This window comes from Canis lupus, chromosome 32 (assembly GCF_003254725.2).
Source record: "Canis lupus dingo isolate Sandy chromosome 32, ASM325472v2, whole genome shotgun sequence".
NCBI classification, from domain to species: Eukaryota; Metazoa; Chordata; class Mammalia; order Carnivora; family Canidae; genus Canis; species Canis lupus.
Window position 1 is genome coordinate 6,640,565 of NC_064274.1, and position 25,858 is coordinate 6,666,422.

Genomic DNA, 25,858 nt, shown 5'->3' on the forward strand with positions numbered 1-25,858 from the left:
ACAATGCTTCATGTGTGGTTAATGACACAAATATTTGTTGCACATCTTCTCCGTGATGGACACTTTCACACACATTACCTAATTTATTCACTCAATAATTTTGTAAGGTAGATATCACCACTATCACCATATTATGGCTGTGGAAATGAAGTCTAGAAGGCCAAAAGTGGGCTCTTTTGATTCCAAGATGCTGTTTTACCTCTCCATACGTAGCTGCTTCCTTGTATCAGATGAATAAATGAATGAATAAACAACCCAATGCTAATATAGATTATATTCTCCCTATGCTTCACATGGTTAAAAAAAATGGCTTGGTTTTTGAATGCACAACTATTACTTTACATAATGCCCCCAATATATACGGTATATATATATATATATACCATATATATATACACACCATATATATATGATTATATATATAATAATTATATATAATATATATAATGATTCATATATATATATATATATATATATAATGCTGTCAGTGTTACTTTGTATAATATTGCCAAGTCCCGCTGCTATGCGTCTCTCTTCTGACCTTCAAAATATCTCCCAGGGCTTAGAAGGGGCATGCAGCATCAAGAGGCACTTTGAAGAGTGGTTTCAGTGAGTACATAACAAAGTCAAACAGGACATTCCAGGAAGGGTTACTTTTCAATATGCTTCTTTGATGCAATTTACAAAACGTCTTGTAGCGCAGCCTCATGGTTGAGGACCCCTCCTTGTCTCTGGAAATCCTTTGCACTTTAAGGAATAGAGAAAATGGCTGAGCATCCTAACCAGGGCTGCTTAGCAAGGGTGTGATTTCTCCAGTGCTCCTGTGTAAATTGTGGCTAAAACAAATAGCTCATGTCTCTCAACCTAATCATTCCACAACACATTCAGTAGGATATAACATGATGAAATGAAACTGAGGAATTAGAATAAATTGTGTCATAGGAAAATCTAATAGCTCTGACATGACAACCTGCACATGAAGAATCTAAATATTCATTTTGAGTAACAGAACAGCCATCAACAACTTCATTACTTAAGGTAATATTTTCACTTCAACTGTCAGCTGACAAGGGGTCTCCATAATATATTGCCATTTGCAATTTGCATCAGTAACAGAAAAAATGTACTTGAATTTTACAAATTGCTTGAGTAACACTCTTTCAATTTTAAAAAGGGACTCAGCCTCATTGCAAATTTTCACAAAATCACTTTCACAAGGACATTAACCTCGTAAATAATTTCATGGCAAGAACTACAGGTTGGACAGTAACTAATGGATTTGTTTCCCAGTTAACCAATTTATGTCTTACTTTAAATATATGCATTTGTGCCTTCAGATGCCTCCTGTTTATTTTATTTTTTAAAAGATTTTATTTATTTATTCATGACAGACACACAAAGAGGCAGAGACACAGGCAGAGGGAGGAGCAGGCTCCATGCTTGGAGCCCAATGTGGGACTCGATCCCGGGTCTCCAGGATCACACCCTGGGCCAAAGGCAGGCGCCAAACCGCTGAGCCACCCAGGGATCCCCAGATGCCTCCTGTTTAAATGACTTCTACATCGCTCTCATTCTAGCTTAGTAGTAGCCAGATTCTTTAGAAAGAGAGTCTTCCACAAATCAAATCAGCACTAAAATGACTATTACCACTTATCGAGTGGTATATCCCAGCTCAGAGCACCATGGTAAGTAGGAGCAAGAAATATGTAAATGCTCCATGTGTGAATTTGCCTGTCTAGAACCAGATTCATCTGTGGCTGTTCTGCATTTCTGTTCTATGAAAGGTGGAGAATTCTGGGTAGGAAAGTGGGCTTTGGCATCTCACTTAATTAGATCTCTTTTCTTCAACAAAAATGGATGGAGGAGCTGAAGAGATGGTATCTTTGTCCTCAGCCAACCGTGGATTTGGAGTTGTAAGGAAAATAACTGTATGTCATGGCAAATGGCATGTGGCAAAATGGCAAAAGGCATTTTGGCAAATGGCAAAAAGACATATGAATACATATTTAGCCTCACTAGTAATCAAAGATCTGCAAATCCATTATGCTATGAGTATCACAAGTTGAGAAATTTACATATTATTCAGCTAGTCTGCTTTTTGCCAAAGGAAAATATCATAGGTATGATCAAAAATTTATGTTATTCATCTCAGCATTGTTTTAATGATAAAAAGGTAAAAATCTTTCAATGTTCATCAGAAATAATGATTCATCCTCACAATGAAATATTAAGCAGGCACTAAAACTAGAAAGATTCCACAGGATTCCACTAGGCAAAAACTGCAGGTCCTATAAAATAGGATGCAGAGTTCTGCTTCCACTTAGAATGTAGGAAGTCACAAGAGAACATTGTTTCCATAAGAACAATGAGAAAAGTTGAGCAATATAGAAAATAATAACTTCTTTTGAGCCCATCAGAGAGATGAGGTCATAAGGCAGCTAAGTGAATTGAATTCCAAAGAGTGATAGGTCCATCCATGAACTGCTTCACTTGGAGGAGCATAAAAGATGTGGCCATCATTTTAGTAGATGAGAAGAAATCAGCTAAGAATTTAATGAATCCTTAAAGGCCAAGTGTGGGCTAAGTGTGTCAATTTGGAATAGGTTAAAGCCTCAGATACAAGGGAGTTTGCACTCATCATCCAGCTCTTTTCTATAGACCTGTACTGGGTGTTCACAAGAAAGTCAGAGCAAAGTAGGAAATCGGAGAGAGCCGCCCCTCCACCATGTAGACATGCAGGAGGTCACCAGCTGCCACTGAAAGACAAGCACAAAGCCTTGACTTCTTCCCCAGGGACTTCTCTTGCAAAGTAAAAATATTAAGCCATTGGAGGAGGGCAGAAAACCTTTTGCCTCTAGGACCAGGCAAAAGCCCAATGCTTCTGTGAGAATAAGAGAAACAAAACTTGCTCATCTCTGAGGGTGAAGTAGGAAACTCTCACTCCATACCTAGACATAAGGCAGAGTCACTGCTGCTGAGGGAGAAGTGGAAGCAAAAACCTTCTGTCCCTTGGTTTGTGCCCAGGATGCTGCCCTGCTTCAAAGCAGAGACCTCTGGGTGAGAGGCAAGAATGTTCAAGAAGCCTTAACCCAAGTTTCAGGTACACAGGGCTTACTTAAGACTGATACAGGGTCAGGACAACAAAGAAATCCCAAACCCCTACAACAAGACGAGCATAGAGAGGCAAGCAATAGAAGTCCCCCCCCCCCTTACTTGGGATAGGCCAGAGCATAGAGAGACATGTCCTCTGTGGTTCAGGTATGCAGGGACAGCTGAAAGCTAATGGTAAAGCATTAATAGTTAGAAAGGCTTTCCAGGACTCAAGGGTCTACTCTAAGCATATGATAACAACAGCCATCTACTGAAGTCTGTGTACACTAAACCCAACTCTAACTTAACTCCTAATTGACTCAACCTTCACCCTCGGCCACCCTCCCCTGCTCTACTAATGTCCTGAAAGAAGAATAGATGTGGGCATTGTCAAGCATAAATTATATTTACTTTAGTACTTCGGTTCTTCTAGACATGTCCTACATATCATTTAAAATTACAAAGCACACAAAAATGTAAGAAAAATCAAACATTGTCAAGAGATAAAGCAATAATAGAACCAGACTCAAAGATGATTCAGCTGATGCAACTATCAGGGACCTTAACTATAATTAACATATTAAAGAGATCTAATGAAAAAGGTGGGCAATATGCATGAACAGATGGGAGATATCAGAGAGACAAGAAGGTATAAAAGTGTCAAATGCAAATGCTCTACTTAAAAAATAGTATCAGAGATATAGAATTCCTTTGATGGGTTCGTTGGCAGATAAGACATAGTTAAGGAAAGTATTAGTGAACTTGAAGATATGTTAATGAAACTATTCAAATGGAATATAAGTTTAAAAAGAATGAATTAAATAGAACAGCACCTCCATGAGCTGTAAACAATATCAAATGGTATAACATAAATGCCACTGGAGTCCCTGAAGAAGAAGAGAGAGAGAAAACAAGGCCAAAAATGGTTTGAAGAGCTAATGACCAAGAGTTTTCCAAAATTAATGAAAGACAACAAGGCACAGATCCAAGAAGCCCAAAGAATTTCAAGCAAGATAACTGCTTCCTCACAAAACAAACAAAAACCAAACCAAACAAAAACTCCTAATTATATATCCAGAGTCAAACTGCTGAAAAGCAAAGATAATGAAAAAATCTTGAAGACAGAGGGGAAAAGGAAATATTACATGCAGAGGAATAAGAAGAAGCAGCATAGCAGACTTCTTAAAGACTATGCAAAGTGTAAGACAAGGGATTGACATCTTTTAATCTGTAAGAAAAAGACTTGCCAATCCAGAATTTTATGTATAGTAAAGATACCTCTCAATAATGAAGCTAAGGGGTGCCTGGGTGGTTCAGTGGTTGAACATCTGTCTTCGGCTCAGATCGTGATCCTGGGGAGCTGGGATCAAGTCTTGCATCAGGTTCTCCCTCTGCCTGTCTCTGCCTCTCCCTGCGTGTCTCTCATGAATAAATAAATAAAAATAATGAAGATAAAACAAAGACCTTCAGTCAAGCAAAACCTGAGAATTCACTGCCAATAGGCATGTGATACAAGAACTGTTAAAGGTAGTTTTTCGGGCAGAAGGATAGTATCAAATGGAAACTGGAATACACACACACATAGAAAACAAAGACTAGAAGTAAAATAAAGAAGGCAAATATTAAATATATTTCTCCTTATTTTAATTTATTTTTAAATTTTATTTATTTATTTGAGAGAGAGCATAAGGCAGGTGGGGGGGAATAGTGGAGGGAGAGGGACAAGGAGACTCCACCCTGAGTGTGGAGCCTGATGCGGGGGTTGATCCCATGACTCTGAGATCATGACCTGAGCTGAAATCAAGAGTCAGACGCTTAACTGACTGAGTCACCCAGGAATTCTTGTTATTTTAGTTACTCTTATAGCATATAGAGTATGAATAAAGTTTTGTAAAAAGAAAGAAGAGCAAGATTCATTTAAACAAATTTAGAAGGATGTACAAAATTTTAACTGATTTTTCTTTCTAAATGGAAGGATTGTGGATTCTTTTATCCTTTATAAAGTTTATTTGCAATTGCTAAGTTTTCTGTGATGAACTTTTATTAAATTTTGTACTAAAAGTAGGATTTTATTCTCATGTTCTGTCTTAAATGTTTTTGAAAAATGATGTATGGATCCCAAGAGCTATGAGGTTAGAAAAATTTTGTAAAGTAATTGTTGGAGGAAATAATAACTAGAAAATAAATTTTATATTATGAAAACTTTCCCCCACTTTTTTGCCCTTCTGGTAAAAAAAAAAAAAAAAAGACAATGAAAAGGCAAAAAAGGGGTTTCTTCTCATAAGTGATTAGTAATACATCTAACTTTTAAGAGAATAAATAAGTATTAAATAAAAGCCTCTCATATGAATTATTGATGCTATCTCTCCTGGATGAAACCTTGGAGCTGGAATCACATACATAACTGAAAGTCTCTTTATTCCAAGAAAATATTAGAAGATGATCCTCTATTTGGTCTAGAAAGAGAACCAGGAATTCATAATATCTAAGTATTACTGAGAATTTATACTTGTACCAAAATGCCTTTCATAAAATTAATCTTGCTTTGACTTCTATAGAAGCAAACTATTTTTGACTTCTTAATTTTTACATTAAAACTTAGCTAAAATTTCTTCTTAGCTTTGTAGTAAAGTAGTATTTTCCTAGAGAAAGAATAATTTAGTGGAAACATTTGCTATTCTTTTTCAGTGATTAACTGAGGCCACAGGAAGCCAGAATATTGAGAATTCAAGTCCAGAATCCAGATACCATCATCTACATGATAGAGTTATTGAAAAGATCAGAGATAATGTGTAAAAAGACACAATGTGGGGGACCCCTGGGTGGCTCAGCGGTTTGGTGCCTGCCTTCAGCCCAGGCTGTGATCCTGGAGTCCCGGGATCAAGTCCCACATCAGGCTTCCTGCATGGAGCCTGCTTCTCCCTTTGCCTCTCTCTCTCTCTGTGTCTCTCATGAATAAATAAATAAAATCTTAAAAAAAAAAAAGACACAATGTGAGTACATAACAAGAGGTTAATAAATGACAGCTATTATTGGCTATTGAAGCGTATTGAAGATATATGAAGACGCCTTCACTGCCATCAGCAATGAAACTAAGATACCACTTTACAAACAGCAGTTCCAGAATCCATTGATACCTGTCAATTAGTATGTCTAACACGCTAGTCAGTGAAGTATTGAGATTCCAGACATTTAAGAAACTGTCTCCTCATCTTGCCAGGGGAATTTCACATAGAAATGGAATGGTTGGGATCCCTGGGTGGCGCAGCGGTTTGGCGCCTGCCTTTGGCCCAGGGCGCGATCCTGGAGACCCGGGATCGAATCCCACGTCGGGCTCCTGGTGCGTGGAGCCTGCTTCTCCCTCTGCCTGTGTCTCTGCCTCTCTCTCTCTCTGTCTGTGACTTAAATAAATAAATAATAAATAAAATATTAAAAAAAAAAGAAATGGAATGGTTAATGTGGGGAAAGAAAAATATTATTAATGAAGTTATATATTTTTATGCCCACAGAGGAGGGGAGGGGAGGAAGGAAGAAGACCGGGAGAGAGGCAAATTGGCAAATGCTCACAAAGTCCTCATAGGAAAAGTACCTCTTACAGAGGCAAACAAATAACAGTTTGATTTGGAAATTTTTAAAAAGTCAAAACAAGCAGTTGAATTATATGCCACACTGGTTTCTCCCTCGCCTGAATTTTTAACCACTAAAATAGGGAAATGTTGGCGTTGATCCTGCAACCTCAATATTGAATCATCTCTTTCTTGTATCCCAGAGTACGATTGAGTTCTTTGGCTATAGTAATCAGTCACTTTAGAAAGGCCAAAAGTTTAAGAGTAAAGGATCTTCTATGTCTTCCATTGATTTTTAACAAAAGAAATCTAATTAAACATAGTTTACACTTCTTTTTCTTTTTTTAAAAAGATTTTATTTATTTATTCAGGAGAGACAGAGAGAGAGAGAGAGAGAGAGAGAGAGAGAGAGAGAGAGAGGCAGAGACACAGGCAGAGGGAGAAGCAGGCTCCATGCAGGGAGCTTGATGTGGGATTTGATCCAGGGTCTCCAGGATCAGGTCCTGGGCTGAAGGCGGAGCTAAACCACTGAGCGCCACCACCCCCCCTCCCCGCCGGGCTGCCTTAGTTCACACTTCTTTAGCTGATTATATCATATCCATGGAACTTAGAAACTCAGAATTTTAACTTCTGACAACTAGGGCTGGATACAGGGACAACTATTCAAAGAAAAAATGATTTCATCCTCAAAACTCTTGCAGCGCCAGGATAAGAGGCAAAGATTTGAGGTGAGAACACAATGGGAAAGAAGATTCTAGGGCTCAAAATGTTCACCAAAGATAGATTGCTCCTCAGAAATGAAAGACAAGATTCAAGGAGAGGGCATATTTACATAGATACACAAGGAACGTGTGGAAAGACTAAATCAGAGCAAGATGATGACATGAGGAAAGAATACAAGAGGACCAAAAATCCTCATTTCCCCCCTGAGAAGAAGACAAAGTCTGCTTGAGCAATCGGCTACATGGCTTTTATTCTCTAATAAAACTATGCAACAGGAGGAATATCAGAGCCTGGAGAACACGGTGTGACTAATGAGGGAAAATGTCCCCATGCAGAGAAGGGCACAAAGGAAGAAACAAAGCCCTCTGGCAGGTGAAGACATAAGGACTATGGGAACAGAAAGAGGCAAACAGACAAGAGGAAGTGAACCAAAACAGATTCATGGGATGGGGCCTGAGCAACAGGAGAGATGGAAAGAAGAGCAGCAAAAGTGACCATCTATGGAGAGAGAAGCCCAGTCAGGCAGAGGGCAGATGCATGGTGGAGCTTCCTTCTCACATTCCCAAACCCAAACAGGGGGAACTCTAGAAAGAGGAAGCGAGTGTCCTCCAGAATCTGGTTCTCCTGTTGACTACTCCATCCTCAGCACCTAGAACAATTCCTGGTATATAGTGAGTGCCCAGAATACAGTTGTTGAGTGAAAAGTGATATATGCAGAAAAGAGGAGGAAGCTGAATCCCTGAGAAATGTCATGTGCTCATGGCTTATATTATTAATTGTGAGTTGGCAGAGAGTATACCAAAGAGCTGGACTCTGCATATAGCATAAACAAGTGATGCCTACCCTAGGGTCAGTTTGGTTTTGCTGTTGCAGGACAATCAAGGACTCAAGTGAAAGAGGCAGTGGTCAACCCAAGGGAGTAGCAGAGGATGGTTGTGCTCAGAGGGCACTGCCTCTTTGTCTGTCTCCATATCTCATCCACATGTCTAGATGTTTGAATATCTCATCATCCAGGGTCTCTCGTTTGGGGATTATTTCCATAGAGTTTTCCACAGAATACAACTAACCAACTAAGGCCTTGAGTGTACTCAGCCACTCAAAGTCACTAATATCTAGACAAGAATTGTTCTATTAACTTAGCAACAAATAGGGTAGGTCCCCAAGGAAAATGGGCTCAGAATAGAGAGACACTCCCCAGAAGTCCCACATGGAACTTTAATCAAAGAGTAATGGATTTGGTCAGCAGAGATGGGTCAGATTGGTTTTAAATTTCCAGATGACTCATCCCTCTCCCTAGGGGATCTCCCACATGGAAGATGAGGGGGCAAGATAGAGAAGTGATGAGTCAATTATAGACTTGTCTGACTGCTCTGCCCTTGCTATGTGTTGTCACCAACACAGAAATGTATGTTGGGTTTAGACAAAGGATTGGCATAAAAGTTATTAAAAAAAAAAAAAAAAGAGGGTGTCACTGAGAAATGTGATATTCATCATTAAAGAAAAAAAAAAAGACTAATGATAACAGACCAGGGGAGAAATTGAAATGAAGTAGGCCTCAATAGGTTCGAGCCATTCAAGTGTCAATCTTATTGGAATGGCAAAATTTATACATTTTCATACCTTCCTAGGGCACCAAAACAGAATTGCTTCACTCTTCTGGATCATTCCATCTATTTTCTCTCAGCTTATCCCATCACTGTGGCAATGAAGCAAGGACCTTGTTTCCATGTGTCTGGACTAGACTACTAGCATTCTTGTCAATGACCTCAAAAATGCATATGACAGTGTCTGCATGCTACTTCGAAGGAAATTTCTTATCTTAGTATGGGAATCAATGGGATAAGCAAAGCATTAAAAGGAACAATCTCTGGATTTTATCCTCACTCTGCCATCTCGGAAAAATGATGCAAGATTCCAGCTTCTGATCACAAAATGGTGGCAGAAAGGCCACTCACTTGCTTTATAATGAAAACGTCAGACTAAGTAACTTGTGATGGCCAGTCATTTTGCTTAAGTAATTAATAAAGTAACTATGAGAAAGACTGCTAATTTCTTACCCCATATCAATTCACACCATCTTCCATAAGAACAAAACCAGGATTTCATGCAAGGGTACAATGCATCAACCGAGACTACATTTCCTGGTTCCCCTTGAATGCAGACATGGCTACTGAGAGGCATGTGGATAAGCTGTGTGTCTCCCAGGAAAGCTCTTTAAAGATGACTGACTCAAGTGAGCAGTTACCCCCTACCTGCACCCCCATTTTCCTTCTGGTTGGAGCTCTAATGATCATCTTGGACCTTAAAATGGAAGGATGAAAGTCATATGCTAAGGTTGATGGAGCAGAAGATAAAGAATCCGGTTCTCAACTGACCCTGTGATGCTGCCATAACCTGGGCCTTCATGATTCTTTTATATATAAGGGAAATAAACTTCTATTCTGCTCACACAAACAAACACAACTCCTAACCAACAGACCACTGCCAACCTTATGAGTGGCCTCCTTCTAGGCTCACCCCAACATTCGGAGGGCTCAGACCAGAGGTAGAGGGCCTTAGCCTGTGGTCTGTTTTTCTCTCCACGCCTAGCTCTGCCCTCTTTCTGTGGACACCCAAGCTCATGCATCTAAGCCCATCCTCAGGCTAACATTGCATCTTGGCCACTCTTCAGGACTAGGGTACACACACCTCCCACCAGGAGGACAGAGCCCTGGGGAGACTTGTGTAGGCTCAGAGCCATTTGGGCAGGGAATTCCAGGTTCCTAGGACCCCAAGGCATGGTCTACAAGTGGGAGAAGATTCCAGGTGATATGTGCCTTTTTGCCCTGTGATCTCCTTACCCCATGGGGAAAAGCACAGCCCTTGTAGGAACATGACCTAGGGCAGGGCTCAGTTGCCAAAGTCTAAATGTGATCCAATTAGCTTCTCTCCCTCTCACCTCCTATTGCCTGTCTTCTTGCCATTCACAGCTTGACAGTAGAGTAAAAGCTGAAGTAGTCCAGTTAACTATTTGTTATTATAGCCTTGGTAAAATTATCTTTTAGAGGAAAAGTCTAGAACTATAGCTTCAATTGTGTTCTTTTCCTGTTATCTTTAATGCCACCATCTTTTCTCTTTTATTACACCGTATAAAGGAAAGCTGATTGAGCCTGGCTCTCTGGCAAACCTCTTTTTTTTTTTTTTTTAAAGTAGTCTCCATACCCAGCATGGAGCCCAACATGGGGCTTGAACTCATGATCCTGAGCTCAAGAGTCAGACACCAACTGAGCCACCCAGGTATCCCTAGTGAATTTTTCTTGGTAAGTTGTCATGAGGCTGGTTAAGTTCAAGTTTATGAGCCAACTGCAACATTTGTACTGGCTCAGGACTAAAATTAGTGAATAAGCTGCAAACCCAGGGCACCAAAATTGGGACAGGGCTTGGTGCACTCAGAGAACCCCAGAGGAACAGGTAGAGATTGTGACCAGGAGATGAGCTCTGTAAGGTGTGCCACCAAAGTGACCCAAGACTGGGCCTGTTACTCAGGGAGGGAGTCCTCCGCTCAGCTGAGGGTAGGTAGCAAGGCTGAGACCTCATGTGGCAGTGTTGCGGATGACAGGGTCCACCCTCACTCCATCTCACACCCCAAGTGCAAAGACTCAATCTTTAAGGAATCTGTGGCCTCCACATGGCCTGACCAGCAGAGGACCAGTAAAGGTGGTTTCACGGACGTAGAAATACGCAAACTGTTGCGCTATATCCATGTATTCTGGAAGCTCTCTCCTTTAGTGATCCCTGCAGTGATTCTAAGCTTTATTTTAGATTATGGATCTCTATGTTCTCCAGGCTGGATAATTACCAAAGAAAATGAGTACTCACTCATACTTTAGACCATTGTAACCCCTTTCAAACAGCAAGGTATAATCAAAAGAATATTGAGCAAATGATTTAAGATGTAGGTGGTTAGAGTAAATGTTCGGGTCCCCCCAAATTCCTATGTTGAAACCTAATCCCCAATGCAATGGTATTTGAAGGAGGGGCCTTTGGAAGGTGATTAGGCTATGAGGGTGGAGGCCTCACAAATGGGATTAGTGTCCTTACAAAAGAGACCCCAGAGAGCTTCTTCCTCCTTTCTGCCATGTGTAGAAATAGCAAGAAGATGGCTCTTTATGACCTAGGAAGAGAGTTCTCACCAGACACTAGATCTGTGGCACCTTGATCTTGGACTTACCAGCCTCCAAAACTGTGAGAAGCAAATGTTGGTTTCTATGCTACCTAGTCTATGGTATTCTAGTTATAGCAGTCCCAGAAGACCAAGACAGTACTACTATCTCTAACTTTCTATCTACATTTTGTTTATTCATTTTCCCAGAGGAAAAATGGAAGGCATGAGTTGAATGATTCACAAGGTCATTCCCTAAAGTTCAATGGCTCTATGTAGTTCCATGTATTAACAGATATTTTAAATGTCGTTTCCCCTATCTTCATCTTCTTGTCATCTTCCAGGTCTTGGCTTAGAAGCTAGTTCCTTCCATAGGTCTTCCTTCACCCTCACCATTCTGCATTGTCTTCCCATGGCACCCTGTACTACCCTATTATAGCACTACTTTCAGTAGAGTATAATTGTTTGTAAATTTATCTGTGGGTTCCCTGCTGGTCTGCAAGTTTGGGGGGGTACAGACACCAAACTTTAAGGTTGTATCTTTAGCACCAATTCTTAGCAGAAGCTCAATGATATATATGAAATGATGATATGAGTGGATGGTTTCTGATAGCTACGTCCCTTTTGGTCACTGGGCCTGTGATGAAAGATGTTTTCAGATAACTATTCAGGGAACATGCTGAAATAGTTTTTGTTCTTCTGCCTACAATTAGAAATAGTCTTTGGACATATGTACCATGAGTACACACCTAATGAATCAGATTACCACTTTTTTTTTCAAGGAAAAAATGAAAAAAATAAAAGTCTTCCATTTTATGTGGAGAGAAACCCAGATTATTATACTCAGCTCACTTCTCATTAATAGAATAGAAGATCCCTTGCCTTCTCTTCTGAGCTCTTCAAATTAATCTAAGGCCTAATTGTCCCAAAGCATTGCTAATTATATAGCAACATCATTTATATCACAGAATTGGAAATGACATACATATTCAGTCACAGAGTGATGGTTAAATAAGCTGTGACACTCAACTAGTGAACTCACACAGCCTTCAACAATGGTGCCTCCAAGATAATCACAAGTTAAAAGGCAAGACATAAAATTACATATGCAGTATGACTGCCATCATGCAAAATATATCAAATATATGGATAAGACATGGGAAGATACATTATAGATTATTAATGATGGCTGTGTTTGTGTGTTAGGACTGAACTATTTTCTTCCTACTTTTCTGAATTTTGCAAGTGTTCTTTAATGACTTTTAATATTTTATGCCCGTGGTGAAAATCAAAATGAACAAATCATTTAGCTGTCAATTGAAAACATCTTGTTATTTTCTGCTATAAAACTACTGGTGTGTCCACCTGAAAGAGCTGTGTTGAGACGCTCAAAGACCCTCAGGGGAAACCAACAGAAGGAGGGGATGGAAACATACTGAATCCTCTGGCTTGTATAAAAATAATAATTATCACTGATCTAAGCTCTTAACTATGTGCCAGGCCATTTCCCATACATTTTGCTTTATTGTGTCCTCATAAGACCTGTAGGAGATAGTGGTTAAGGGAGGTCAGATCTTTTGCTTGCACATGGAGGAGCCACGGAGTTTGATCCTAGGCAGTCTGTCTCCACCTTCAGCCACTTTATCACTAAGAGCTGTTGCCTACTCCAATGTAAAGAGAGAGACTGAAAGGAAAGCAAGCACAATTCTAAGTCATACTTCCTTTCTTACGAGAATCATTTGTGTCAGACAAAGGTACAGCCTCCATTTCTATTCTCAGGAGTTTCTATTGGGTAAGTCCTCAATGACTCCTGCTTGTCCATGGAGATGGTCTCTGGTAACCACATTTTCACCATGTTATCTCTAGGCTCTAACCAGAGCGCAATCCATAAATTGTCTGTCTTTGCACATACATCCATTACTTTAGGGCAAAAGCCCACTTATAAATGCTCATATACTGGTCCACGGTGCAGATCCAGGCCAACATGGATACATTCTATGCCAGCTTCCTGGATAAAAGGTGAAAAGTAGCCACTCTCTATTTGCCAGCACAATTACAGGCAATTTTCTCCATGTGCCTATTGAAAGTAGATTTACCCTACAAACGCTGACCGACTGAATATGCTCAGCTGACACCATTAGTACACAAAAGCACTTTGAGGCTCTCTGTTACACAGAAACCTACTGGTATAATATTTCCAGGAGTCAGGGGGAGGGAGCCCTCACAAGAGAATTCCAGCAGGACAAAGCAGGATCCCTAGAGAGAGCCCAATGCTGTTGGAGTTTCACTGAAATAAAGCAAGTCTTCCCCCTACCCCTCTCTGCTGGGAAACACGAATGGGGTGGGGAGGGGGAACTACAGAAACAGATTCCGTGAACTCAGTCATGGGGATTGGTCTGAAGGAAATGACATTGGGCTTAAAGGAAATCCATTTCGATTTAAAATTAAAATGAAAAACAAATGTGTAAACAGGGAGGACTTAAGCAAAAAAGAAATGAATAAAAAGAGGTAAATCCTAACAAGAAAGGTAAATGGTATGAGGAAAACTACTTGGGTATTACTGCACCCCATTGTGCTCTCTGTCTCTTGGTCCTGTCCCTCAAGGGACAACTCTATGGTGTCTGTTCACTTACTTTCTCTGGAATCGGACCACAGGATCAGCCAGCAGGTCAGTGACGTCAAGCTTTCTCCCCTTCTCGATGACATCTCGATGTTTGCGAACAAACAGCCACCCGATATGGGAGAAGAAGAAGCCCCGGCGGGCATTGTGAGGGTCAGCGTCAGTCTCTGAGTACTTGTGGTGGACTCGGTGGTCCCTGGCCCACTCGAAAATGTCATTCTGCAGAGAGAACACAGACCGTAAGTAAAGAGACAAAGCACCCTGGTGCCTTCTTGAAAGCTTCTCAGCCTCCCTCTATACCACATCCACCCTCCATCCTCACCACTGACTTCCGCTTTGCTCCCACAATCAACCCACAATCTCTCAAGTTCAATCCTTGGGGTTGGTTTGGAGTGGTTGCCATGAAAACAAGAGGAAATCCTTACTTTGTAGGGATCTTTGGGATGTGCCTTCTGCAGGAGGTTTGGGCTTGTTGAGTGAATGAGGGGAAACCTGAAAGTTCTGGTGGAGGCAACTGAAGTCTCCTGGGAGATCACTCATGTTAAGAAAAGACAGATCCAGTCTCAAGATGAAGTAGTGGTTGTCAGAGAGGAGGGGCAACCTCCAGTATGAAAGAAGGTTGGGGCTTGGCCTGAATCGCTCCAATCTCTTCTCTCATGCTTCCATGGCCTTCCTGTCTGACTTACAGAAAGCAGGAGGCCAGTAAGTAAAAACCCAATGAGCTACTTCACCAAATCTCTGCAAAATACCAAGACACAAATGATACTGTTTGAGGACTGCTCCAGCAGTGTGTCACAGGAAGGGAGGTGGGGTGGCTTTGGCTCCCCAAGGAGTCTGAGGTACTTGGCCTGGCTGTAGAAGCAGAAGTGTCTAAGGGACAGGCAGTACTTACTGGAATCCCAAGAGAGACTCTGGTGGCCAAGGAAGGAGAAGCATTGTCTAGCAGATTCTGCCAAACCCACAGGGAGGGTGGGGCTTGGGTATACGGTGGGGGAGGGGGACCCATCCTACAACCGTCTCATGATGGGATATTGAAGGAAGGTGTCAAGAGACTGGAGGTCCTGGGTGAGCTATCCAGGACAAGAGCCAATGGCATTGAGGAGGGTATTGGTTTTTTTTTGTTTGTTTGTTTGTTTTTTTGAGGAGGGTATTGTTAAGGAGACCTCATCTACAGTCACGGGCCGGTGAGATCTCGAGACTTGTAGTTTATACTCAGGTACGTTTTTCTCTGATACTGCTTTCAAAGCTTTGAGCAGGCAAATCACACTGAGAAGTAGGGCTTTTGATAGGAAAAATAATCTGAAAATAAAAATAAATATATATAGTACATAAGCCCTTTTAAATCAAAAGGTCATAGTGTTTTATCCTATACTACTCAGAACTTAGTCATATTTTCACTAGCAAATCTGCCATTTCACAGATATTGGCTTCATCCTGCTGATGAGAAGAAAGGGAATGGTTTTATTCTCAAAATTCTAAGTTTCCTTTTTTTTTTTTTAAGTTTTACTTATTTATTCATGAGAGACACGGAGAGAGGCAGAGACACAGGTAGAGGAAGAAGCAGGCTCCCTGTGGGGAGTCCGAGGTGGGACTGGATCCTGGGACTCCAGGATCACGAACTGAGCCAAAGGCAGACGCTTAACTAGTGAGCTACCCAGGTGTCCCCTAACAGTTTCTTTAATCAAAAGGAGGTTCGTTGAGTTTTTGGTTTCTTGGACTCATCTAATGCTGCTAGAAGGCTCCTCAACCTTGTTGATCCAATAGCACCCTGAAAACTTCTCAATCTGCTTCTCCCTCGGGTAATAGGACAGACAGAAGGGAGGTAGACAGACCTCATGAGTTACATGCTCAGCTTTGAATATCAAAGGAAAAAAGAGGTTCTTGGTAGTCTGTACAAGGCAAAAATTATATCCTGGCTTACAGAGATAAGAAAGAAGTCTTTAGATTTTACTAGAGTATTTAAACATGGTGGGTTGGAAAGAATGGAACTATTTATTAGTCATAATCACAGAATCTGGAATTAGAAAGGAATTTCAAACATCAGTCAAAGACCACTACAGCCCAAGGAATAATTTATTCCTTTTGCATTCGCTTATTGCCATGCCCACATGAACACAGCAAGGAAGGCGGATACTCTGTGCCCAGTTCACAGAAGGCAAAATGAAGTCTTACAAGACTTACTCAAGTTTGCTTGGTTGGTCAAAACAGTAATGGAAAAAAAAAATGATGTTCCTTGAGTTCCTAGTTCACTCTCTTCTTAACAAAGTATTTCCCTCCTTCTCCAAATTTAGAGGGAGGTCTTTTACAGAAAACTCTCATTTTCCTTGTTAAATGGTTATATTGGTTCCTTATCACAATGCAATTTTTTAAGAACCCTAAGTAGAGAGTTCCAAGGGACTGGAAACATTTGGGATAAGTCCTCAATGACTCCTCACACAGTCCTCAATGTTCTCACACAGTTCGGCATAACAGAATCACCACAAAAGTAGGACAATGAAGACAGGTTGGAACAAAGATGTTTGTTTGCTTTAATCCTTCTTGCCTGGATACCTTCCCAACAGAAGCCACTTATACTACAACAGTGAGATGAAGTGAGGGTTTGGGTCACTTCCCAATTGGTCAAGCAAGTAATTGAGCCCCAAATACTTTAAGATGTATTTTTTCAAAATCTTCTGTTATAGTTTTTATTTATTTGTTTGTTTGTTTGTTTATTTATTTATTTATGATTTTATTTATTTATTCATAGACACAGAGAGAGAGGCTGAGACACAGGCAGAGGGAGAAGCAGGCTCCATGCAGGGACCCCGACGTGGGACTCGGGTCTCCAGGATCACAGCCCAGGATGCAGGCGGCGCCAAACCGCTGCGCCACCGGGACTGCCCCCTTGTTTTTATTTTTAATGCGAAAGCTGATTCCAATGAAAAAGTGACTCAAAGAACAAGAGGTAAACCAACAACAGGGAGAAGGGAGCAAGATTCACATGCTTATGCAAGGGCCTTTTCCTTCCTACTTATCTGATTTTGCATCTATCCTGGAGTGATTGGGAGTGGGAGCCAACCAGGAACGGCATATGTCTTTGATGAAAAGCTGTGTGTACCTAGGGTGTGTTTGGTACAGTCAATATGTGTGCAAGGGCGAGTGGAGGGCTGACGAGGAGGGTGAGGTGGCTGAGCAAACTTCAGGAGGTGGGGAGTGAGAGGGAACAGCCCCAGCAATCTCCTGCTAATCTCTTTTCCCCCCAGTGTTCCCAAAGTGCTGACTCCTCTTGTCTGGAACACTGTGCACTGCTCCATCATCCTCGCTTCACAGGAAAGAAAAAACAAAATCAAGGCATAGAGAGATGGCAAACTTCTATCAATGAACTGACCCTCTTAAGTATGTGGATTCTCTATGGTCTGTGCGCCGTGTGCACAGTTTGGTAGGGGCATGATATTAAACTCAGCAGCAATTTCTGAAGCCTAAATACCTACATGTTCTAACAAATCAGTTGACAAATGATTCCATTTGCGACTCAGAGTTTATGCCTAACTTCTGGGAGATCACAGTCTCAATGCATAGCCCCATCACCTTCAAAAGTGGACACTCACCTTTATCGAGTTTATTGATCATTCCTGGCAAAGAATTGGAGTGGTGAAAAGTGCTACATTAGGTCTAAAAGCCCAGGGTCGAACTGAGGCACAGGCAGCTTTGGGGAGTGGGAGAAGAGGCAGAGGAAGAGAGCAAACCAGGAGTATACAGCTCAGGTGGTAGGTTTTATTTTATCAGGAGCCAGACCATGTCCTACTCCATGCTGTCCAAGAGAAATATAACGTGAGCACATATGTGATGAAAACTTTCCTGGTAGCCACATTAAAAAAAGTGAGAAGAAATAAGTAAAATTAATTTTAATAATATATCTTACTTATTAACATGTTCAAAATATCATTTCAATATATGATTAACATAAAATTATTAACGAGGCTTTTCACATTATTTTTTGGTACCAACTCTTTGAAATTGTGTGTGTCTTTTACACTTGTAGCATACTTCAATTCAGACTAGCCACATTTCAAGTGCTCAGTAGCCACGTGTGATTAGCGGCTACCATATTGAACAGTGCAGGTCCAACTCGTGGCTTGTCCACTCCTCTATATGTGTATTATCAAAAGTCTAAAAAACGCCAGCGTTAGAAAATAAGAAAAAATTTAAAAATTTCATGTTGCTAATTGATTAGAATGGCAAATTGTCACAAACATGTGAAGGGCAATGGGCTGGGCATACCTAAAGCATTAAAATCATGCCTATCCTTCGATGTAGCAATCTGCTTTCTAGAATTTATTTTAACAAAATCATCATGGTTGTGTGCAAAGACTTAACCACAAAGATGCTCATTGCATTGAAAACTGGAAAAACCCTGAATTTCCACATAACAGGATTTCATTGAGTATCTTGTGATATATTGACTGAATACTATTCGTGTGTGTGTGTGTATATGACAGAAAGTTTCTGGGGAGAGAAATACTAAGAAAAAAGTCTTAGGGTTACCTTAGGGGAGTGAGATTGGGAAAGAGGAGATGAGGAGAACCATCTTTACATTTTACCTCATACTCAGAAATTTTTAACAAAAGCATCTATTGGTTTTGAATTAAAAAACAAATAACAAAAGGATATTGTTATCCTGACATAGAGTGATGAAAGGGAAAGTAGTTAAGAGAAAAGTAGTTTTCACAATAATAAATATAATTTTTGTAAAAATGTGTGTGTAAGCATAGGAAAAATAAAGGAAGTAAGTTAGCCAACCTGTTTAGAGTGATTCTCTCTGGGAAGCAAGATGGTGGGGGATTTTTTAATTTTTTCTTTTAGTTTGCCTGCATTTTTTACATTTTTATAATAAACAAGTTTGTCTTTTATAATATGGGGTAAACAGATTTTAAAAACATTTCTATACTCCTGAAGTGAAACCACTCAGCTTCTGCCATCAGCCCCCTGTTAGGAGAAGCTCCACTAGAGTCAGATTCATCTAGTACTCCAGTCAGTTCCACATCTTTCCATCACTCTTCTTCTCTTTGTTCTTAGTAACACTCAACCAATCACACATCAACTAGTGCTACAGTGCCTTTGCTGAAATGCACCCTGTGTGTCATACCTTTAATACTTCACTCTCCGTCATAGATAACATCCCTAAACAGGGCCCTGCTGAGACTGTGGAAATTGAAATTGATCGTGTGGTGATTTTTCTCCATAAGCACAGCCTTTGAGTATTATCTGGGACTTTAGCAAAGATAATCAATCTCAAAAGCTCCATTGAAGCAGATTATGAAGCAACGGGCTCCATCAGGACTACTTTCCCCTAACTTCCTTTTATGTTCAAAGTAAATTCTTGAATCTAGTCCTCTAAAATGGTGATAGGGGAATCTGTCTTTTGAGGCTCACATAATTTCCACTGGTTAGTAAGATGAAGGCTAAATGTAAACAGCATTTAGCTTGTTCTACTCAACAGATCTGAGGCCAGAATCACTGATCAGCTTTCCCCCAGCCTAGCTGCATGCAAGCTGATGTGTGCTTCTGACCAGACACCACCACTGTGGTTGTACTGTCTCCTAGTTCAGTTCAATTGTGTCACTGACTTAATATTTCAAAAGGGGAAATTTACCAGGTGGCCTCAAAACATAGCCAAAGGGAATTCCACTTGTGTTCATAACACATCTTTGTTTCTCGTCAGTAGTGAAAAGACAAATTGGGATCAACACATCAGCTCCAACAGGCAGGTTATAGAGGAGAGAGAGAGAGAAAGAGAGAGAGAGACAGAGAGAGAGAGAGACAAAGTGTGTGTGTGTGTGTGTGTGTGTGTGTGTGTGTGTGTGTGTCTTGTGAATGAATGACATCTTGTCTGGAAAAAGAGTCATTCTATCAAGAGGGTCAAAGAGAACACTCCTGCCTCCATTCTTTAGGGACCATAAAGCTCATTTGAAATTGACTTTATTTCGGTCTCTGGGGTCTGAATTCAATCTTCTCAAGTTCAGATGCCAACATTGTACTTTTCAAACAGTGAAAAACATTCAGTGCTTTCCCCATTGTTGATACTGGGTCAGCACTGATATCCTTCCAGATAACATTGATGATCTGTAAGAAGAGCTCAGAAAGTCCCCAAGAAGGGCCTGGCAGAAATCTATACCACCTGGAAAATTGTAGCTTCCAGAGGACAAGTTCCCACCTGCTGTGTAGCCTTCATTTGGCACTCGGCTGGGGGAGGTTTTATAAGCTGGGCAGTGTGAAAAGCCAACTTGTTTGCTGACAAAACTTAAAGTTTGCAAAGAAGGAAAGGGGCATTTTGTATTTTCTTTTATTACTCCATTGTTTAGCTCTCTTACGATGAGAAACACATTTTTAACACACATTTTAAAAATGGCTTGGGTAGTCAAGCTTGGTAGACAAGTTGGCCTCCTGTGAATCTTTTCAACTTGGCTTTTGGGAGTTTTTTGAGTAAGTCATGTTCTAGTTTCCTGAGCTGTATGTCCTTCACTCGATGAGTCCAAATTTCAGAGAAGAAAGGCCTAGAAAACAATGACAGCCCAGCAGCAAAGGGCATACCTTGTTCCCAGATTTTGCTTTTTAAATATCACTCCCCATTAAAAGGAGTCAAGACTCCGATGAAATGGCAGGTGTCAGGATTAGGGCAGGAAAAGTACAAGAGAAATGTGATATATTTTGTTGTTGTACCAGAAAGTAAAGAATTGCTCAAAAATAATGGGGATGTGTCAAAAAAGGACACAGTAGTCTATTTGTGGTGCCTCAGTGGGAGGCACTGAACAAACCCGGAAAAATAATTTGGGGCATTAAGACAAATAACAGTAATGGATTTAAAATGATGTAATAAAATAAGAGTACATGAGCCCATAATAAATAAGTAAATAAATGTAGGGGTAGAAAATAATGAGTGAGAAATCACTGTTTTGCAGGTGCCATGACAATAATTGATTCTAGCAAGAATTGCCCATGTATGCTGAAACTGTTGGGCAAAAGGTTAATGAAGGAAAAATATTTACATAGGCTCTTAGTATCTCAGCATAAACTGCTTATTATTACAAAAGGAAAAATGGTCATCTCGTGGGAGAAACTGAGTAAACACTTTAAGTGATCAAAGTTCATACCACCTATAATGGTATTGGACTAAGTGATATCATTAGACAAAGTAATATCATGTGCATCTTATTTGATGCTCAGGACACAAGATCATTAATGTAGCATTTCCGACAAAAATGTACAGAATATAGGTATGAGAAAACATGAGCAAACCAAAATGGGGACATTCTACAAAATAACTGGATTGTGCATTTCAAAAATGCTGAAGTCCTAAAATCAAGGGAAGACCAAGGAGATATTCCAGATGGTAGGAGGCCAAAGGGACATCACAACTCATTGTAAGGCAGGATCTTGACTTGGTTCTTGGGCTAAGATCCTAGATATAGCATTTTATCAACATTAAATCCTCTGATTTTGGTCCATTTTCTATGTTCTTATAAAATGTCTTTGTGGGATCCCTGGGTGGCTCAGCAGCTTAGGGCCTGCCTGCCTTTGGCCCAGGGCATGAACCTGGAGTCCCTGGGATCCAGTCAAGCATCAGGCCCCCTGCGTGAAGCCTGCTTCTCCCTCTGCCTGTGTCTCTGCCTCTCTCTCTCTCTGTCCCTGTCTCTCATGAATAAACAAATAAAATCTTAAAAAAAAAAAGTCTTTGCTATTAGGAACTACATAGTGAAGTATTGAGGGATGAAAAGGCATGATGTTTTTAACTTAAGTCTCAAATGATTCAGAAAAACTAACACAGAAGAATGTATATTCATGCATATGGAAAGAGAAAGAACAATAAAGCAAATGAGGCAATATGTCAACCATTAGTGAATCTGGGTGAAGGGTAAACAGGATTCCTCATGGTATTTTTGCAAGTGTTCTGTAAGTCCAAAATTATTTCACAATAAAGCGTTAAAACTAAAAAAAACTTTTTTCAAGGGAAGCTTTCTATAAAAATCTCCAATTTTCCCCTTCTACTCCATTTCTACCCCGCCATTCTTGCTCAAGTTGTTGCCAGTCTGCCTGACTCCTGTTAACAGCCTCTTACTCCTCCTGCCTCCAGTCCTTAACCCCTGTGCAATACATCTGGTACACTGCGACCATCCTTCCCGGATTCATATTCCCCAAATACCTACCTTGCTCATTATCCAACAATCTCTTCCTACTACTTTTCTCATCAAGTCTAAACATTTCTTCTTCTTGGCAATCAAAGAGTTTCAACTGGTCTGATAATCCTTATCTTTCCCACTTTGTTTATTCTTTTTTTTTATAAGATTTTATTTATTCATGAGAGACACAGAGAGGCAGAGACACAGGCAAAAGGAGAAGCAGACTCCTCACAAGGAGCCCGAGGCAGGACTTGATCCCAGACCCCGGGATCACGCCCTGAACTGAAGGCAGATGCTCAACGGCTGAGCCTCCCAGGCATCCCTTTGTTTATTCTTTAATGTGACAAATATTTACTGACTGTTGGTATGTGCTAAGAGATAAGGAATAGGACAACCAAGGCTCTGTCCTCAAGGAATATATGTTGTATGGAGAAGACAAACATAAAGTTAATGGAGTCAAAGAAATAAAATCATTTCAGACTGAGATTAGTGTTTTGAAGTAAATACATATGGGGAATAACAAGGGGACGCTCAGCAAGGACTTTCTAATCAGGTAATCCTCAGGCTGGGAAGAGCTGGGGGCAGGGGAAGAAGTGAAACATCTGGAATAGAGGGGAGGACTGGGCACAGTCCGGGAACCAGACCAGTGTGTTGTGGGTGCAGCAGTAGGGCAAGAGTGAAGTCTGAGAGGTATTACAGCGTAATGAAGAATGTATCTGGTCTTTGTCCCTGGTGGTTCCTGGCACAGAACTTCAAAAACCCTTGGAATTTCCTGAGTGATAAGAGTCTCTTTATTATGCTAGTGGCATAACAGTGGTGGGCCCCCTATATAGCTTCCGCATCAGGCTGGTCACCAAAAAGACCCACTTCGCCAGGGGAGGGGAACTAGACACTGAGTTCAGTCCTGGGGCCAGTACAGACTCTGGACACAGACTTGGAGGAGTTTTTTGGCTGACCAATGCATGATGTGCAGGGCAGGTGGCACACCTTGATTCTACCGGGAGAGGGCACAGAAGCTTTGCCTGAGGGATCCTCAGACCTCGCCCTATGTGTCTCTTCCATTTGGTTGGTCCTGATTTTATAATCAGAATCTTTATAATCAGATATCCTTTATAATTAAAACTGCAATAGGAAGTACAATACTTTTTTGAGTTCTGTCTAGTGAATTCTCAAACCTGAGGGAATTGTGTGATTTTGGAGCCAGTAGGTCAGAGGTAAAAGGGGCCTGGAGATCCTATTTGTGGCTGGGACCTAAAGTGATGGCAGTCATGTGGAAGGTTGAGGCTCGACCTTGTGGGATTCAACACCAACTCAGGTGATTAGTGTCACAACTGTAGTGAAATATGCTTGGGGTGGAAGCAGAGCATTGGGATGCAAAAGCCTGATCACTCAGGGCCTTTGAGGCCAGAGTAACAAGCCTAGATTTCATTCCAAATGCAATGCTAAACCACTGAAAGATTCTTTCTTTCTCACTGGAGAGTGGTTTAATTTTCAATAAATTCTGTCTGGCTGCAGTATGGCAAGGGGCAGGTGCTGAAGGAGGAAGACCAGTTTATAAGGCATCTGCAGTATAGGCAAGACATGGTGGTGGCTTGGACCAGAGGGTGGCACAGATGAGAGGCGTGCAGAGCAAGATGCAAGTGGAACTTGAAGATGTTAGCTAAAAGACTGGAGTGAGGGATGATTAGGGAAATAGAGAAATCCTGAATGATGCCCAGATTTCTGGCACCATTAGGGGGAGATGAAAGACTCGCAGGTTTGGTTTTGGCACATTGATTCTGAGAGGCCTAAGAGACATCCAGTGAGAGATATCGTGCAGGTAGCTGGGTTTACAACATGCGAGAGCAGACTGCAGTCCGTTTCCTTCGTTAATCAGACTAATTTTCAACTATGCAGGGACCCCATACAATATGCCTTGATTATTCCTCTCTGTCCACCTCTGCTCTCGTGTTTCTCTTACCTTCCCCCTTCTTCCTCGCCTCTGCAAATCCTTCTCACCCTTCAAGTTCCAGCTCAAAACTCCCTTCTGCATTAGGTTTTTTGTTTTTGTTTTTGTTTATTTTAGATTTTATTTATTTATTCATGAAAAGCACACACACACACACACACACACACAGAGAGAGAGAGGCAGAGACACAGGCAGAGGCAGAAGCAGGTATGTCCATGCAGGGAGCCCAATGTGGGGCTCGATCCCAGGTCTCTAGGATCACGCCCTGGGCTGAAGGTGGTGCTAAACCGCTGAGCCACCCAGGCTGCCCCGCATTAGGTTTAATCCTAGTCATATTCACATTTCAAGCCATAGGAGTCAGTATGAAGCTTTCAAGCAATTTAACTCCCTGTGGTCTTGTAAGAGTTCCCCTTTATTATATAGAAGTCTAGCCAGCTCTATCAGATTGCAAACACCTCTGACAAGGGCCATTTCTTATACATCTCTTATATTCTTCACAAGCACGTAGGGGTTTATGCACCTTTAAATTAAAAAGGAATTAACTAGGGGATGCCTAGGTGGCTAAGTGGTTGAGCGTCTGCCTTTGGCTCAGGCCATGATATCAGGGTCCTGGGTTAGAGTCCCACATCTGGCTCCCCACAGGGAGCCTGCTTCTCCCTCTGCCTATGTCTCTATCTTTCTCTGTGTCTCTCATGAATAAATAAATAAATAATCTTAAAAAAATGAAAAGGAACTAACTAGAGATTTACACAAAAAGCCACAGAAGAGTCAATAGTAGAAAATGATCACATGTGTCTGTCTTCTAAAAGAGTTTTTAAAAGTAAGGCTAGAAATTTCTTCTGGCAAATGAAACCATAAATTTTGCTATTAATTAAAATTGTTGATTTGATGGCTCTTGTAGCCATTATAACTTCAAAGCTTTATAAAAGATGTAAAACAGCATCCCTGAAACACTCCTGTAACAAGAGCTCTGATTGGCGCTAGTAGGAATATGATAGGATGATTGAAAGCCTGAACTTTGATAAATAAGGACAAGAGATGAAAATAGCTTCATATCTAATGAAAGGTGGGGGCAGGGAGGGAAGCTAATGGAAGGCCCCAGTGGATCTGTGAGATCTATTTTTATTTAGCACCTTCATTAATGACTGGGAGCAAGGGTACACATTATGTTAATAACGTTTTTTGGTTGTTACCAAATTAGGAGGTGCTGCAGACATCACTGAAGACAGAGAAATAACACAGATGGATCTAAAGAGGTTGGAAATATGAATAGAAATTATCACAATGAGATTTGATTTAGGAAAAATGCAAATGAAGGCAGCTGGGAAAGAAATCATCCAAAATGCAAAATAATCAGTGGGTTGGGAAACCTAGAAAGCGACAACATGGAATGTCTGGCAGGAGAGTAGTGAGAATAAAGAGTAAAGAGTGACAACTCAGTGCTAGCTTAGCCCAAATAGTCAGTAGCAGGTCTGGGAAGAAACAGCTTGTCAAGGAGTTACATTTTGACACAATGTCCTTGGACATCTATACACAGTTTTGGAGACAATGTGGGGAATAAACAAAAATCAGCTCAGACATTTGAGCCTTTGTTTCTTCAGTTTAAAACAAGGG

General features: G+C 40.9%; 1 protein-coding gene and 1 long non-coding RNA gene across 2 annotated transcripts in view; one reads left to right on the forward strand and one right to left on the reverse strand.

Annotated features, from left to right (window-relative positions):
• The window catches only part of SCD5 (stearoyl-CoA desaturase 5), a 150,133-nt gene that overhangs the window by 23,716 nt on the left and 100,559 nt on the right, over positions 1 to 25,858 (reverse strand). The window contains exon 3 of the mRNA XM_025426216.3: positions 14,154 to 14,359. Within this exon, the coding sequence (XP_025282001.1) occupies positions 14,154 to 14,359 (206 nt within the window). The remainder of the gene's footprint in view (positions 1 to 14,153; positions 14,360 to 25,858) is intronic.
• LOC112646327 (uncharacterized) lies at positions 15,776 to 18,918 on the forward strand. Its single transcript, XR_003127575.3, has 3 exons — positions 15,776 to 16,334; positions 16,887 to 17,084; positions 17,383 to 18,918. It is a non-coding gene; the product is annotated as an uncharacterized LOC112646327 (long non-coding RNA).